Source organism: Trichechus manatus, unplaced genomic scaffold (assembly GCF_000243295.1).
Source record: "Trichechus manatus latirostris isolate Lorelei unplaced genomic scaffold, TriManLat1.0 scaffold00016, whole genome shotgun sequence".
NCBI lineage: Eukaryota > Metazoa > Chordata > Mammalia > Sirenia > Trichechidae > Trichechus > Trichechus manatus.
The window spans coordinates 21,612,734-21,627,504 of record NW_004443952.1 but is presented as its reverse complement, the minus strand read 5'-3'; the positions used below and the strand labels follow the sequence as shown (position 1 = coordinate 21,627,504).

General features: G+C 43.6%; 1 protein-coding gene across 1 annotated transcript in view; it reads left to right on the top strand.

Moving 5' to 3' along the window:
• The first annotated feature begins 9,614 nt into the window (after window positions 1–9,614).
• Window positions 9,615–14,771, top strand: part of TGFBR1 (transforming growth factor beta receptor 1) — a 56,460-nt gene continuing 51,303 nt past the window's right edge. Inside the window, exon 1 of the mRNA XM_004372229.2 lies at window positions 9,615–9,773. Coding sequence (XP_004372286.1) covers window positions 9,689–9,773 — 85 coding nt within the window. The 5' untranslated portion in view covers window positions 9,615–9,688. The remainder of the gene's footprint in view (window positions 9,774–14,771) is intronic.

Sequence of the window (14,771 nt, the reverse complement as noted above, 5' to 3'; positions counted from 1 at the left end):
GAGGGGGAGGTGGTGAGAGGTAAGGAAGAAATCAAAAGAAGCAGAAAAAAGCAACACCAGCAGCCAACAAATGGCACTCAGAGAGCCGGCCCATTCGGGTGTGTGGAATCCAAGCAGCACGTGTTTCTCGGTCAAGAGATTGTGGCCGCGGGAAGCAGAGGAGGCCGAGTTGGGGTGAAGAAGGGTGAGGGGCGGGAAAGTGTATATAGCAAATTACCGGTTGTTTTGTCTCCTGCTGGATGCTCCGTGAGGCTGCTTTCTTCTACCCCTGTTTGCTGGTCTCCAATAGGAGTCCAAGATGGCGGATCTGCGCTGTGTTAGCTGGTAGGGGACTTCTGCATGAATCTCTCCTCGCTCTCTGTTCTCTTTCAGTTTTCTCACTCCATTTGGTGCTTGGCTGAGTTCTTTATCTCTTCATTTGATGTTTTAGGATTTCAGGATTGTTGTATTCTCTGTTCGGCTTAGTTTTTCGGATCTTTGCTGTGGAGGGACGGCGTGGTGCTTCTGTCTAGAGCACCATTTTGCCCTGGATCTCAATGACAATTTTTGCTGCAGCAGAATATAGTCTTAATTGTAGGCATTGAAGGGGACTCAAACAAACGTTATTTTGCCAAAACAGTACAAGAGAAATTCTGCTTCTGGCATTGTCTCTGCTTTCCCTAACTTCAAGAATATGCTCACAGGCTGTCTCTCCTTCTCTTGCTTTCAAGCTGATTTTTCCAAATGCTTGGATTGCTTTAGGACATTTTGTGTGTGTGCTTTTGAGTATTTTGTTTTGTTCTGTTTTCACATAAACTTATGAATGTCTAGCTCTAAACACACTATGGACAAGTTATTTGTCCTATCCTGTTACTGCTTTGGGGAACTTAACAAGGTTTCTTCATTTGTGATCAACATGGGGGCACTTATTGAAGTTCTTTAACTTATGATCAATTTTATAAGTGTCCCATGGATACCAGAACAGAAATGAACTCGTTTCTTGGGCACATGAATTTGTGTGTGAGTGTGTATATGTGTGTGTACAATTAATCTTGGTAGTTATCCTTACTGATTTTTCAACTGCTTGATCTGCCAAACACATGTAGTACCCGACTTATGATGGAGTTCTCTTCCAACAATTCCGTCGTAAGTCAGTTCTGACATAAGTCAAATACCTCTTTTTTTTTTTGTTTAGTTTTCATTATTATTGCCTTTTATTACCAGTGTCTTTATAAATCTGAGATTTATTTGTCTGTGGGAGTTGGAAACATTACATATAAACTTACAGATATATTTTAATATGTACATAAAAATACACAAATCTTTAAAGAAAAAAAAAAGGATGGTCGTAAGTGCAGTTCATCATAACTCGAATACGTCATAAGTCAGGGACTGCCTCTATAAGAGGTGTATTAAGCTCTCCCCACTACTGCCGTGTTTCTGTTGAATCCTTTCATCAGATGTGAGTGCTGTTGTTTTGTATGTATAGTTCTAAATGTGTACGTGAATTTGTATGAGAGTGTGTGGCATGGGCATGCATCCCATAGTTTCAAGCTTTGTGTGTGTGTGTGTGTGTTTGTGTGTGTGTGTTTTCTTTGTACTTTTTTCAGAACATATGATTAAGGAAAACTTTGGCCAAGAGGAAGGGGTAGTGGCAACCTATTGAAAACCCTCAATTTTGTCTTGACCACAAGAGAATTTTCCTGAATGATGAGGAGCAAAGCTAGGCTCTCTCTGAGAAAATGCTATCTGAGAAAATGCAAGTGAATAGCGTAGACTGGGAGGAAGAGTGTGGGCCTATGGTGAGGCAGTGAGTCTAGTCAGGCAGGCAGCAAGAGTGACAGATGACATGCAGACAGTCAGCTCTGGAGAGTCTAACAAGGCAGCACAATATTTCAACAGACAGAGAGCAGCAAGGGGTACTTGAAAAACAGAGAGACAACCACATTAGGGTAGTCAGTCTGTAGGAAGAAAAAACTCATCCAGTGGGCTCGGTGTGGGCCTCAGATTCTAGACTGTGCAAGATGGAATGCTGAAAGCGGGGCTGGGCCAGCCCTGGAGGAATTATGGACAGCACAGGGGAGCAGAACAGCAGCATAGATATGTGAGCAAGTCAGAAAGCTGGTTGTCAGCCCACTGGAAGCTGAGTCCCAGAGAAGGAGGCTGGGGTTTCTTAATGCCCAGCTGTCTGAGGGCAGGAGGGGTGCTGGAGACTACTGCAAACAGAGCCTGCAGGCAGGGGTCAGTAGACTGCAGCTGTGGGACTGTCTCCTGTGGTGGAAACAGGAGAGGTAATACCTGCTGGCCCCCAGCCCTAACTCAGAGGGGCCTGGAAGTTGGCCTAATTTTTTAGTTCTATGATGAGATAGAGAGGATGGTGAAGGCCAGAACATGTGTCTCCAGGGAAAGAGGGAAAGCAGTGGGGAGAGTTTAATGTACCCCTATCTGTCTTTGTCTGATCAAACAGACAAAAATAAAGATTAACTCCCAACATTATATATACACACACATACGCCCACTCACATACAAATTCTCACACATGCACAAATTGAGTCCTCTTCTGTTTTCCAGTATCCATGGGATATTTACAAAATTAATCATATGTTAAGGAACCTCAATAAATGCCCCAAAGCAGAAAAAGTATAGGACAAATTCTTTATCCATATTGTTAAAAGTAGGCATTCATAACAAAAGTCTAAGTGAAAACAAAACAATACAAAACAGTAAAAAATACATTTCTGTAAAGTAACCCAAGCATTTGGGGAAACCAGCTTGAAAGAGGGGGTGGGGAGAGAGGCAGCCTGTGAGCATATTTGCAGTGTTAAAGAAGCAGTGGAGACAACGCCAAAAGCTGAATTTCCCTTGTACTGTATTGGTAAAATGTCTTTTGTTTGAATTCCCTTTAATACCTGTAACAGTTAAGACTGTATTCTGCTGAAACAGAAAACCTGATAGTGATTTTTAAGTTTGTTTGTATAATGGGGGTAGGGAGAGGGGAAAGAAGTTAGATAGTAAAAGTTCTGTTTTTGATAACTGGTGGATTAACCCTCCCATGGGGGGAAAAAAACTAAAAATGCCGGAGAAATATGTCTTCCTAAATGTATTTATGATCTGTCAAGAAAGTAAGAGATTCTCAGGGCAAAATATGAAGTGAAAGAAGGAAGTTAGCAGGGTAACTGGAGCACTGCAGCTGGCTGTTGCTCTGAGGGCATTTTTAACCAGGTGAACTTGAACTTCCATTGTCATGGTCTCACAGGGCATGGAGAAGAGGAGACAAAGATCAGGGGTTATCCAAGGTCCCTTGACACAACCTCTATAGCAATGAGACACAAAGAGCTACACCCCTAGTGAAAGGGTGGACCAGAAATAACTACTATCCCCACCAACCACCAAGGTATTGCAAAGAAAATTGACTGTTTAGAACCTGGGTGCTGAGCAAAGGAATAGTGTCATCACTGAGAATTTGGAACCGCAAGCTGTCCCTCATGTAGTGTGACGGTTAAGACCGTGTGTCAACTTGGCTGGGCCATGATTCTCAGTATTTATATGTGATCACCCCCATGATGGGATCTGCTGTGAGCAGTCAATCAGTTGAAAGCGAGTTTCCTTGGGTGTAGCTTGCATCTGAATATAAGTGGACGTTCTGGCTTTTGCCTTCTTTGGATCCTACAGCTTCCTTCTGTTCTTCTGACCACCAGTTCTTTGGACTTGAGCTAGCAGCTTACCTGCCAATCTTGGGATTCGTCAATCTTCACAGCCTGTGAGCAAGAGCCCTGCTCTCTGACCTGCCAATCTTGGGTTTGCCAGCCCCTTCAGCTACATGAATCAGGAGAAGCCTCTATCCTGATCCACGGACTTGGGATGTTCCAGCCTCTACAATCGCGTGAGCTGTTTCCTTAATATAAATCTCTCTCTCTATGTGTATATTTACACGCTTTACTGGTTTTGCTTCTCTAGAGAACTCAGCCTAAGACATGTAGTTTGAAGCCCAAATTCATATTACCTGTGCATTCCAAACAACAAACAAATACTCAAGCCAATAATTTAGAGTAATGTGGGACTGGTAGTGGACCAGGTGGCAAAATAAATGTAAATCCTCAGTAGATGAACCTACCATTATATTAGGCCTCAAAAAATTTCCACAAATAAAATCCCAATAAAAATGAGCAGCTTGCAATAAAAAAAGTAACTCTACTTACTCAGAGGCACCATGAACGAGAAACAATAAACAGCAGAAATAGGCTCACAAAATTCATATACTGAAATTTTTATACAAAAACTATGAAATAACTATAATTGCTAAAATTTAAAAATATAGGTTGGAAACAAGGAACTATAAAGGAAGTCCAAAAGAATTTGAAAAAGATCTAAATATAAACTTCTACAAATGAAATATTTAAAATTAAAATGTAATGGAAACAATAAAAATTGAAAGATAAAATTTTAAAATTAATCTCATTTACAATAACATAAAAATTTACCTAGCAATAAATTTAGCAAATGTTTAAAAGACTTCTATCAATAAACACTACAAAGCATTGCTGAGAGAAATTCAAGACCTGAATAAATAAAGAGATAGACCATGCTCATGGATTAGAAGACTCAGTATTTTTAAGATGTTAATTTTTCCCCAAACTGATTAATAGATTCAATGCAATTCCAATAAAAATCCCAGTGGGCTTTTTTTGGTGGATATTGACAAACTGTCACTAAAATTTACCTGAAACTGCAAAGGTATTAGACTAGACAAAACAATGTTGAAGAACGAAGCTGGAGGGTTTACTCTATCTGATTTTAAGACTTATCATAAAGTACAATAATCAAGATAGTGTGATATTGGCATTAAGATGGACAAACAGACCAATGGAAAAGAAAAGAGAGTCAGAAATAGACCTACAAATATATCATCAAATGATTTTTGACAAAGACACCAGTGTAATTCGATGAGGGAAAGGAAAGTCTTTTCAAGAAATTATGTTGGCTCAACTGGATGTCAGCATGGGAAAAAAACTCAGGCTTAATTCATCTCTCACATTTTACACAAGAGACAATTCAAGACGGATTAATGATCTAAATGTAAACGTTAAACCTATAAAGGAGTTAGAAGAAAATGTAGGAGAATATCTTTGCAATTAAGCGTAGGGAACAATTTTCTAGGCAGGACATAAAAAGAACTATAAAACAAAAAATTTGAAAACTCCTGCTCTTTTTTTTTTTTTTAAATTGTACTTTAGATGATGGTTTGCAGAGCAAATTAGTTTCTCATTAAACAATTAATATACATACTGTTTTGTGACATTGGTTGCCAACCCCACAACATGTCAACACTCTTCCCTTCTTGACCTTGGGTTCCCCATTACCAGCTTTCCTGTTCCCTCCTGCCTTCTCGTCCTTGCCCCTGGGCTAGTGTGTGCGTTTAGTCTCAGTTTGTTTTATGGGCCTGTCTAATCTTTGGCTGAGGAGTGAACCTCAGGAGTGAACCTCAGGAGTGAATTCAGTACTGAGTTAAAAGGGTGTCCAGGGGCCATACTCTTGGGGTTTCTCCAGTCTCTGTCAGACCAGTAAGTCTGGGATTTTTTTTATGAGTTTGAATTCTGTTCTACATTTTTCTCCAGCTCTGTCCGGGACCGTCTGTTGTGATCCCTGTCAGAGCAGTTGGTGGTGGTAGCCTGGCACCATCTAGTTGTGCTTGACTCAGTCTGGTGGAGGCTTGGTAGTTGTGGTCCATTAGTCCTTTGGATTAATCTTTCTCGTGTGTCTTTGGTTTTCTTCATTCTCCCTTGCTCCAGACGGGGTGGGACCAGTGGAGTATCTTAGATGGCTGCTCACAAGCTTTTAAGACCTCAGACTCTACTCACCAAAGTAGGATGTAGAACATTTTCTTTATAAACTGTGTTACGGCAATTGAACTAAATGCCCCTGCAGACCATGGTCCCCAGCCCTTAGCCCAGTAATTTGATCCCTCAGGGATAAAACTCCTGCTCTTTGAAAAACAATGTTAAGAAAATAACAGACTGAGCAAAAACATTTGCAATACATATAACTGACGAAAGACTCACATATGGATATGTATTACAAATCTTTACTGAAAAGACTTGGGTAAAAGACTTGGACACATACTTAAAAAAGATGATATCCAAAAGGACTCATACTCTCTCCTTCTTTCTTTTCTACCTTCCATCTCCGTTTATGGCCATCATCCTTATGTTCACAAGATGGCCACTGTACCTCCAGGCATTAGAACTGTGTCACAGGCAGAAAGAGGAAGGTAAGAATGTGATGAATCTGTATCTTTATGAGAAACCACATCTTTCCCACAAGCTCCACTTGATAGACTTTTGTTTATATTTCTCTGACTACAACTCAGTCACATGGCCAGACCTAGCTGCAAGGAAGCCTGGAAAACTGAGATTTTTTTTTTTAAGCTAGGTGGACTGCTTTAGTAAAGGAAATCAAGGTTCTGTTATAAAGAAAATGGGGGAATGGATATAAGTTAGGCAATTAGGAATCTCTCTTCTCTATCTGGGGGTAAACATCTTACAAAAGGAAAAGGAAAAGCAAACACAATGTACTCAACATGAAGAATGAGAGGCTGTATTGTGTAAGGCGCAAGGCAGTACAGTGAGCCTCCTAGTCCTGGCTCTGCACCGACTTGCTACGGGACTGGTCTTCAGGTTCTTCCTCTTTAAGTCAGACACTGGAGTAAATAACCTACAAGCCTCTAGAACCTATTATGGGAATTAACTTTTATGATAAATTGCTTATGTTCAACGGCTCATTTAGATCTCATAACAAATATATGAGTAGGAATAATATACGAACATTATTTCATTTTACACTGGAGGATGCTAAATCTCAGAGAGGCTAAGTGGTGTGCCCAGATCGTACTTCTAGTAAGTGGCAAAGCCAGAATTCCAACTAAAGTCTGCAGGCCTCAAGGCCAGAGACTTCTTTCCATTGTTCATCTTTTCTCAAAAAGTAAAATGAGCTCATTCATTTTTATTTACTGAATTTTAAGGTCATACTTTCTAAACCACTTCCAAAGTGTAGCATGGTACCACCTGCAGCAGAATCACCTGGGGTGCTTTTTGCAAATGCACATTTATGGGCCCCCTCCAAATCAATGGAAGCCAGACTCTGGGGGCTAGACACTGGGATCTGCATTTTTAAAAGCTCCCCAGGTAATCTGGAGACATTTTAAGGTTTGAGAACCACCATTTTAAACTTAAACAGTTTATTGTTCCTTTCTAATGCAGTTTATTTGTGGATCCATGGCTCATGGAAATTTCTTCTGAATATCAGGAAAATAAAATTTAAAAATAGTCTGTTCCTCCTTCCTCTTCCTCAGTTTTGTATTGAACACAGTCAGTTTCATGGAAAATGTTAAGGACCTGGAGGTGTGTCATGGAAGATATCTTAACATGGATTGACTGAGGCTCTATAAAGCAAAGGCACAGATTATTATGAACATAAACGTTGAATAGAATCATACAGAGCTGGAAGGGGGATAGGCAAAGGAAATGGCATTAACTAAATATTTACTATGTTCCAGACACTGTTCCAGACACATTGCATCATTTAGGGAATCCAAGACATGTGATTCAATCCCTTTTATTTATAAATGGGGTAGGTATTACAGTATTATTATCTCTATTTTAGAGATGAGGAACCTAAAGTTCAGAGAGCAGTCACTTGTCCAAGGTGAATCATTCATTCATTTGTACAATAAGCATCTCTTGAGAGCTCTTATTTTATGCAAGACGTTGAGAATAAAGCATCAAAAAGACAGTCTAGAGACCCCGTATGTCAAAGGGCCGTGACTTACCCACCAAGTCTCCATTGAAGAGACTGGAAGGGAGAGAGCAGATTGGGGCTGGAGCCGCCCAGAAGCAGTTTCTTCCTGGCTGATCTGCTTGCTGCAGCTAGCAAGAGTACCAGCTTGTGGCTGATGGTCCAGAGCTCCTCAGAGATGTTTTAGCAGTAGCTGCATGCCTAGTTTGGGGGTTCAGTGGATACCATGCCTTTACCTTTTTGGGGGATGGGGAGCAGGGTAGGGGCCTGAAGAGAGTGCCTCGAAATAGAACTTACAGGGGGCTAAGGGAACCTAAAATCTCATCATAATCTCTCAATAACCTTGGAAGGTAGATATTATTTCCATTTTATAGGTGAAGAAACAGGCTCAGAAAGGCTAAGTGACTTGCTCTTTAAATGTTCTAATCAGGAGTGAACAGAGCAGGTCCAATACCCCAGTCCAATACCCCCACCCGTCCTACTTGTCAGCTCACTGAGGGAAGTCTTCACAGATGGGTGAAATGCTCAGCCAGAGGCGCGAACCTAGTTTACAAATCGATACTCGAGGCTGGTTCTGATTCTTTCAACCAACGTTTATTTAACTCCAAGTTCAAATCACACAGAAAATAAAATTGTTTTCTCCTTAAAAGGTTCTGCGGAAAAATGTTCTGTGTTCTATGTAACAGCCTTCTTGGCTGTGTTTGTGTCTGAAGAAAGGACTAGTCTGACAGGAAGAATTATAAATCTGGAGCTCATTTTGGCGTCCCAGCGGGAAGGTGGGTGGAGCGTCTCACAGTAAATTAGGAATTCAGAATGAAAACGTAGTTGAGTTTATTTGGGTTTTTAGTGACACCTCAGAATTATTGTACAGGCGTGTCAAGAAGGCTCAGGGTAATGACTGCTTCCCCTACGCCCCGCTGGAGAAGGGGAATCCTCCTTCTTTGGTGGTGGCGGCAGGGTGTGTGTGTGTGTTGGGCTGGGGGGGGGGGTGCAGGGGCGGTGTGCTTCCCTTTCCAACCTGAATGTGGAAGTGGGGAAGACGGGTAGTTTGGAGCCCTGAGTCTTCTATGAGTTCTGGAGGGAGGCGGGAGGCTATTTGGGGTTGTGTCTGAGCTCAGGATCTGGGTCCGAGGCTGGGCTCGGAGACCAGGATTTGGCAACTTTCTGAGCCTGGAATTTGGGCTAGAGCAGGAGGAAACAGGAGACTGAGTCTCATAGGAAGGGCACCGAGTAAGGGTTTTGAGGGGACAGATGTTGAAAGCTGAAGTATGGATCTGGGGACGGGGAGTTGAAGCCTGAATGCAGGGGCCTGGCGACACTGCGGATCTGGGTGGAATGTATTAGGGAATGGTGGTGCAGGGCTGTGAATGGGGCTCAGGATGGGGTGGAGGTCAGTACCAGATCCTCGGTGTGTAGAGGAAGCTAGAAGAAAAGACCGTCGAGGGGCCACAGCCTTTTTCCGAAGACTCACAGACACACCCATCGCTCAGTCCTCGCCCTCTGGGACAAGAGATACCGCAGGACTGGGGCTGGCGAGACCCTGCCCCAACCAGGCCGCCTCCGAACCTGGAGCAGCGCGGGCTGGGGCTGGGGCTGGGGTCTGACCGCCCTGCCCCCGGGGAGTGCTGGGGGCGTGGCCTGCGGCCGGGCGCCCGCGGCTCAGGATTGGCTGCCAAGCGGGCCCGCGGGCGGGGCTCCCGGCTGGGTTTCGCCGGGCGGCTCGCAGACTGCCGGGAGGCGGGGCCGGCGGGAGCCTGGTAGCCAATGGACGCACCGCCCCGGAGCAGTTACAAAGGGCCGGAGCCAGGCCGCAGCGGCGGCGGCGGCAGCGGCAGGGGAGGTGGGGCGAGGCGAAGCTTGCTGAGGCGAGGCGGCGGCCGGGCCGGGCCGGGCCACAGGCGGCAGCGGCGGCGGGACCATGGAGGCAGCAGCTGCTGCTCCGCGTCCCCAGCTGCTAATCCTCGTGCTGGCAGCGGCGGCGACGCTGGTCCCAGGGACGACGGGTGAGTGGCGGCGCTGGCGGGCGCGCGGGCCGGGCCCGGCCTCTGGCTCGCTCCTTCTCTTTCTCAAACATGGCGCGGGCCGGGGGCGCAGGTGGCGGCGCCGGGGCCGGGACTTGGGCGCGGACTGGGCCTCCTTGGCCCGACCCGGCCACCGCCACGGAACCGCAGGCGCGGTTGGGAGGCTGGCCGGGAGCATATGTCCGAGCGCGAGTGAACGCCTGGCAGCCCGAGCCCGCCCCCGCTTCGGGCTCCTCCAGAGAGGTGGCGTCGGGCGGGGCCGTCCGAGGCCAGGGGCTGCGCTTAGCGGTGTGAGTGGGCGAGGGCCCAGGACTGAGGGTGTGAGGCTGGCCGGGGCTAGCAGAGCAGGGGCTTACCCCAACCTCCGCCGGGGACTATGTGGCAATGTCCCTGGTATCCCCACCCCAAGCGAGTTGGTGCCTGAGGCCCCCAGGGCCCGGGGCGGGGTTGGGGTCCGAGGAAGCTTCCCGGGGAGGGTGTGAGCTCTGAGCCTCAAGGGTTCCCCAAGCAGTGAGAGGGAGCGACATGTGGCTGAGACCCCCCCCCCCGCCGCCGCCCGGGTCATTAGGGCTGCCCCCGGCTTTTGCCCTGGCCCGACCCTGCTGAGAGGGGCTGCTTCCATAATCTGGGTGCCTTTGGAAAGGGAACTGGGAAGCTTTGTGTGGAAGGAGGCACGAAGATGTGCGGAATGTTTCTTCTTTCGTGCGTGTGGGAAGTGTTGAAGTGAATCCAGTAACCAGACGCCTGCGGCTTGTTTTCATAGTAGAAACTTGAACGTTTGCTCACTCTGCGGGGTTTGGACTGTTTGAATGAGAATTACTCTGTGAATTGATCAAAAGCTTTTATTTCCTCGAAGAAGAATGTTCGCTAGTGATCTTTCTTTTCCTCAGTGACAGTAGTTTGAATCAGGCATCTGCGTAGCTGGTTTTCAAGGGAGAATGCTTAGTTTTCCAAAATACTAAATCAGGATGGGATAGGTGGTCATCTATCCCGATGGAGGACGGAGTGAAAAGCTTAGTGTTAGCAACCAAACGACAATACTGGCAGCTAAAATATAGAGACTTAGTTTTAGTAACTGAAATATAGTAAAAGTACATTTCTATTTCTGAAATAGGACACTCTCTTTTAAAAAACAAGCAAAAAAGCTGATAACAAAAGACTCAACCCAAGGCTGAGGGTGTCAGTTATTAGTCTGAATAGCTACTGTCTGTTACGAGCTTACTATGATGTAGATACATAAAGTACATCAGCTATTCCTCACAACTGAACCTTCAAGGCTAGTGGCATTTGCCCCCATTTTATAGATGAGAAAACTGAAGTGAGAGATTAACTACTCATTTATTAAGTGCTGCAGTTAGGATTTGCATCTTTGCATCCAGGGCTCTGTCTCCAAAACCTATACACCTTATACACACCAAACTGTTTCGCCTGGCCCATTTTTCTTGTTCAGTCATCTGATAGTGATCTTTATTATTCACTTTTAGATTTTGGCCTCACAATTTGAATATCAGGTTGCCTTCTTTCTGACTCCCAGCACATTCCTGAATCCATTTACACTGAGACTACAAGAGAAAACAACGGATTTTTGATATTGGCCTAAGGGGAAGAGAGGGAGAGAATTGTGTGGACAGGTGGTAGACTGAACATAGTTATGGGTCAAACATTAATGACGTTGCCACACCACTATTAACTTAAACATAATTCACTCTTTTCCACTTATTGTAGTTACAGAATATTCATGTATTCAAGTAACAGTATTGGACTTAATTGAGTACAGAACATTGCTCAATCCATGCCCTGAAGGAGTTTATAGAATACATTGACATGCATAGAATAGAACGCTGATCCAGATGCTTATTACTCCAAGCCCAGACTACCTCAACTAGTATACCTGCCCTGATTATTCATATTGATGTTTCACTTCATCCTGTTTATACATACTGAAGAAGTTAAGCTCAAATGCTTCCCCCACCGCCCCTTGGATAATTGGCTTGCTTATTCAAGAACTTGTAGTTGTTCCCTATTGGCTAGGTGTTAGTTTTATATTTCTCTGCCTAGCTTCTACTCTCTACTGAGTGCAGTTTCATACCGCTGTGTTTACGTATATATCCCATGTGAGAATACTGGTTCTTTTCTACCATTTCATAACTTTTTTCTTTTAAAACCCAACTCTTTTTCATATTAATGCCTCTTGAGTATGTCTCTTTCTTTGTATGCAGCCATCAACTTAGTTCTGCCGTTATCCCTCAAATCTAGTTGCTTTCCGTTATTGCTCTTATCTAGTCTTTTCTATAGGCTTCTGCCAAACTAATCTTCCTCGGTGATCCCCAGAAAGGGTTTACAAGACTTCCCATTTGTATTCAGTGCTTAGAGCATACACTTTAGACTGATGATTAGGACCATTCGTGGAGTATCAAGCCAGAGAATCTCACTTCTCACTACTGCAAACCCTCAGTTCCAGCGGTTTTTGTTTTCCCCGCTGACTCCTGACTGCTCAGTGTTTCCACTACATAATTAATTTTGTCTCCTTGTGGGGGTGGAGCCCTGGTCACGCAGTGGTTGAGAGCTCAGCTGCTAACCAAAAAGGTTGGCAGTTCTGATTGGTTGGTACCCTTGCAGTGCCAGTTGTTACATATTTTTACTATTACCCATGGCGGCTTCGATATTAAAAGAGGAAAATGGTTAGTGTAGACTGAAGTGACTGGGGAAGGCTTCCTGGACACTTTAGAACTTAAGCTGATTTTGAAGGGTGGCTAGAATTCAGATGGGCAGAGAGGGGGATTTGATAGGTCTTAAGTTTTTTCTGTATAAGCTGTGTCCCCAACTTGTACATGGCTGCAAGCAAAGCTTTTATTGAGTAGCTGGCAACTTACTCTTTAGAGTTAGGTCCCTTATTCTGTAATATTCTGGGGTTTGGATATATTAACCACTGTTATTTTTTCCTAATTCTAAGAACTATGCTCTGTGACTGGAAACAGATAGGAAGGTAATCTTAAGTGGCATGAGTGAAGGAGAATATGGAGTGCCCACCAGGGCTAGGCATTCTAAAGGTGAAAGTGTTAGTATCACTTCAGTTTACAGATGGGAAAACACAGACTTGGAGAGATTAGAAGAATTTCTCAGGGTTGCACAACAAATGAGAGGCAGAACTGAAACAGGGACTTTGATTTTCTGATTCCAAATATTGTGCCCTATAGGACACTTGAAAATGTAAAGGACTTGGAGGTGAGGGAGGAACAGGGTTAATGGAGTGACTTCCCTAAGTGAAGATGGTCTTGAACCTCACCTAACTTATGAAGGAAGAGTGAATTTTGAACGTAGAGGAAGGGACAATAGTTATTGGTTATAAAGTCCTCAAGGGAAAGGTCATTGTCTTTTTTCCATTGCTAATAAAAGGACCTGGTATATTGCTTACTGATTGAGAAAAGTAGGTTTATGTAGTCTGGAAGATGGTGAGACAGTATTGGATAAGTAGAGTTTAATTGAACTGGGGTATAGTTATAATTGAAAAGCCTTGAGGTGCATGGTTAAGTTTAGAATTTAAGATGATTTATTTTGTTGTTGCAATTAAATGAGGAATTGACATGATCAAAATAATCATGGGGGAGATAAATCTTATTCCTGTGGGGATGCCAGCTTGTGTATGGGAGAAACCTGTTGAAAGGTTCTAGGCCTAGTTGAAAATAGTTATCCAGACTCAACAACATTCTTTGAGTACCATTATATTGCATCAAATATGTTCATGTCTAATGAAGTGAGTTTTGAAAATACCATTATCTTATGGATGGCCCTTTTGATGTGAGAACATTTCTCTTCAAACCACAGAGCGCCTGCAGATGTTGACAAACTGCAAGCCTTTTGCTGTTCTGTCTTGGTCAGGGCTTACATAATAGCAGCCTTCTCTGAACAGATGGACTGTGGTTTGGTATCATGTGATTGGGTCACATCTTTGCTTCCTGCTTCTGGAATTGAGGGCAGATGCTGGCATGTTTCTTGTGGATTTTTATGCATTGTCCCATTGTTGGCTCTAGGAAACTTTTAGAGCCTTCTCGAAATTGATGATCTATCTTGACCCAGTTGAAGTCCAATACTTCGGATACTTTTAAGTGCCTCTCTCAACTGAATTTTCTACTATCAAATCCAAGCAGTCTCCGTAAACATTTAAATTTGCTGCTACTCTGAATTAGATCCAGTTTTAGCTGTGTGGTTTGGTTTGGCCCAGATAATGCAGGTAGGTTTCTTGTGGTTACTCTTTTTTTGGTATGAACTTGTGATTGGTTGACTTGTAGGTTTTTTGCCTGACTTGCTTTCCTAAAACATTAGAGGGGTAAATCTGATTGGTTTTATGGGTCCAATTTCATAGACTAGATCTGGCCCTTTGTAAAGCTGCTCCCTCATTTTGACAATCTGAGAGCAATACATATTATAAAGAATGATTTCTAACTTACTAAAAAACTGTGACTTGCAGAGTATATATGCACAGGTTGCTTTGCCATTTCTTGATGGTTCATTGGCCTTTGCACCGTTTTATTAATCTGAAACGTATATAAGACTGTACCAGGCATTCTGCTTGCCTTGTCTCATTTAATTGTCATAACAACCCTGGATGATAGTTGTATAACAAACAGTACAAAAGCTGCTTGCTTATTTACAGGTTAATTTACAAAAGATTCTTTTTAAGTCCATTTATCCTCAGGTTTGGACCTGGGTCACCAATGCGTAGGTATCTAAGTAAAGTTAAACTCAAGAGAACTGTAAATTTTGATGACATTGGTTCTAACCCAAGATTCTTTTCTACTGTCAAACATTATCCAAAGGTGTTAGCATTTTGTCTTTCATCCTTTAATCATAAACATACTTATAAAAGGAAGACACTACTTCAGATAAAATAGATGTAGACTAACAGTGGTCCAGCCACTGAGGAAGAAATGATTGTGCATTACCTTTAACTCCATGTGCTGTGGGAAGGCAGAGTTGACA